Here is a 2,500-nt window from a genome sequence, read left to right on the forward strand (position 1 = left end):
ATGCATAGCTGTGTGAATCCGCTTGTGTATGGTATTATGAACAAACGTTATCGTCAAAGTTACTTCAAGTTCTTATTGCGCATCTTCGGATTCTGTTGCCATCACTCGTGTTATCACTCGTCAAGCGAGCCGTCAACAACACAAGCACCGCTGGAAAATCGCATGTCCGATTCAGTCGGTCCAGTGGTTTTCAAATTCAACAGAAACGCCACTGACCAATCGGAGTAAAGGAAAGGAAAGGAACTTTCTTTAAGTGTCTTGTCGTTCTAGCGCTGGAGCACTAATTGGGGACACTGTAAACTGAAATTAACAAGTAACGCAAATCAAGTCAAATGTTGGTTTTTGAGGAAAGGGGAAGTACCTGGAGAAAACCTCTGCAGAGTAGAGAACCAACAAACTCAACCCACATATGACGCCGAGTCTGGGAATCGAACCCGGGCCACATTGGTGGGAGGCAAGTGCTCTCACCACTACGCCATCGCTGCACCCCCACCATTCTTCGCGTGCATGCAAATATCAACTAAGAAAACGTGCAAAGGCCATCAAATACAAATCATTCCGTGGGATGCCGTAGGCAGCCACGACAACAATTCGGGCCCATTCCTTTTTTTTTCTTCGACGTAGTCTTCGTAGTCTCCGATTGCAATGTTTTTTTTTTTTAATTCCCGTATCCCGCGAGGGTGAAGCTGTATCGAAGGCGTTGATCGATGATCGAGCACACGCGTTTATAGGACAGCGGTCGAAGAGTGTAGCACGTCTTGTAAGCTACATGTTTTACCAACACAGAAACAAACCTAAACATAGATAAAGCTAACCTTAATTGCTGTCTTTGATGTACGAAGGTAGTGACTTGGCTATGGGTGTCATGATTTCGTCTAAATAGCTCGAGGTAAGTGCGGTTGGGCAACTGCATGCTGAAACAATTGGACGGCCTGGGTTTGTGAATTTTAGGTTTGATAGAAATGCATGAGGTCCTATACGGCGTTCCGTTACGGACAAAATCTTCAAAACGAGTTCATACAATATTAAACGCGCACAAATAAATCGAAACTTGTTCATTTAATATCAAAACAGCAAAAAATAAATAGAACCGTACAAAAATAAATCGAACCGCATACACCCAATTGCAAAAACGTTGTCATAGAAAAATGAAAAAAAAGCAAAAGCCAAATGGCTAATAAGCCCAATGAATTCATTTGCAGCATCCACGCATGAACGTCGTAATCACCGGCTGTTATTTTCATCAGCTATCGTGGAATCGAAAGCAGAAAATTCTCATTTCGAGCCAAGTGCGTGGGGATTTTTGACGACGAAACAATCAAAAGCTGGTCAGCGGTTGGCAAAAATGGGCAGGTAGGTACTTCATATATAGTAATTATTATGGGCTTAGGACCTTCCTGTCACTAGCGTGACGTGTTGTTTTGAGGTATATAAAAATGTCGGTGAGAAACCAACTCGCCCATTACGAATTGGGAGAATTCTTTCGTTCTTTGCAAGACTTATTAGTGCTTTCACTTAACGCAAGCTTGTCGTTCGACTCTGCTGAATTCCTTTCACGACGCCTCGACGTCTTTAAGACTACGAGTTTCGTATTGGTTCGAAGTACAACTGCTTTCTGATCTCGACACTCTCTTATTTACTGGTAGTCAACAAAGGCAAGGCGAGGACTTCTCTTATTTCGCTTTGCACGCAGAGGAGGAAGAACAACTTTCAACCGTCAGAGTGGGTGTTGTGAGATCAGGTGTTCCAGGCCGCCCGAGGCTCGATATTTCAGAAGATTTGTTGGAAGTACTTCGTAATGGAGCTGGATTTCGCTGGGCTGCCATAGCAAGAAACCTTGGGACGTATACAAAACATGAACCATGGACCCGGTCCATGGACTACCCCTGTGGATCACCCCTTATTTTGTAAAGTTACAAGCAGAAAAATCTTTAGACGAAAGAGAGAAGTGATTGTCGCACTTATCTGGACAATTTAAGCAGTAGCCCATGACTACGAGCGAACAACTCCCATATTAAGCCTATGTCAAGGCAGTTTTGCGGACCATTCTACTCTTAGACTACCTTTTCCTCAAGAAACAAAGAAATTTCCCGTTCGGTGACGCTGTGACGTCAATAAATCGCGGTCTCTAAAAACGTCGCTCCTAGGTATGGGATACTGATTTAAGCAATTGTCTCTTATAGACACCTATGCCACCTAATATGTAGTTGACCACTTTCTTAGTGGCTTTTCAAGGTCAATGAACAACACTTTGTGGGGAACTTTGCCAGACTGCTTTTGTAGATATACCTACATGCTACATGGTAAATGCTCGCATGATATGTACACGCAACCCTCGCCTACGCACGAAGATCTCGCGCAACCCTTCGCGGTTAATTAAAAAAAAAACAAATGACGAAATATTTCCTCGGCCATTACAGGAACCTACGGTTTATCGGCCTTATCCGAGAATACTAGAGAGTCTAACCATTTGCAAATGTCATAACAAAGGCAGCATTTT

At 43.3% G+C, this 2,500-nt stretch overlaps 1 protein-coding gene across 1 annotated transcript in view; it reads left to right on the forward strand.

Moving 5' to 3' along the window:
* Nucleotides 1–269, forward strand: part of LOC138059440 (neuropeptide Y receptor type 1-like) — a 1,058-nt gene extending 789 nt beyond the window's left edge. Inside the window, exon 1 of the mRNA XM_068905042.1 lies at nucleotides 1–269. This exon is cut by the window's left edge and continues 789 nt beyond it. Within this exon, the coding sequence (XP_068761143.1) occupies nucleotides 1–228 (228 nt within the window). The 3' untranslated portion in view covers nucleotides 229–269.
* Nucleotides 270–2,500: the final 2,231 nt, after the last annotated feature.

This window comes from Montipora capricornis, chromosome 8 (genome assembly GCF_036669925.1).
Source record: "Montipora capricornis isolate CH-2021 chromosome 8, ASM3666992v2, whole genome shotgun sequence".
Classification (NCBI taxonomy): domain Eukaryota; kingdom Metazoa; phylum Cnidaria; class Anthozoa; order Scleractinia; family Acroporidae; genus Montipora; species Montipora capricornis.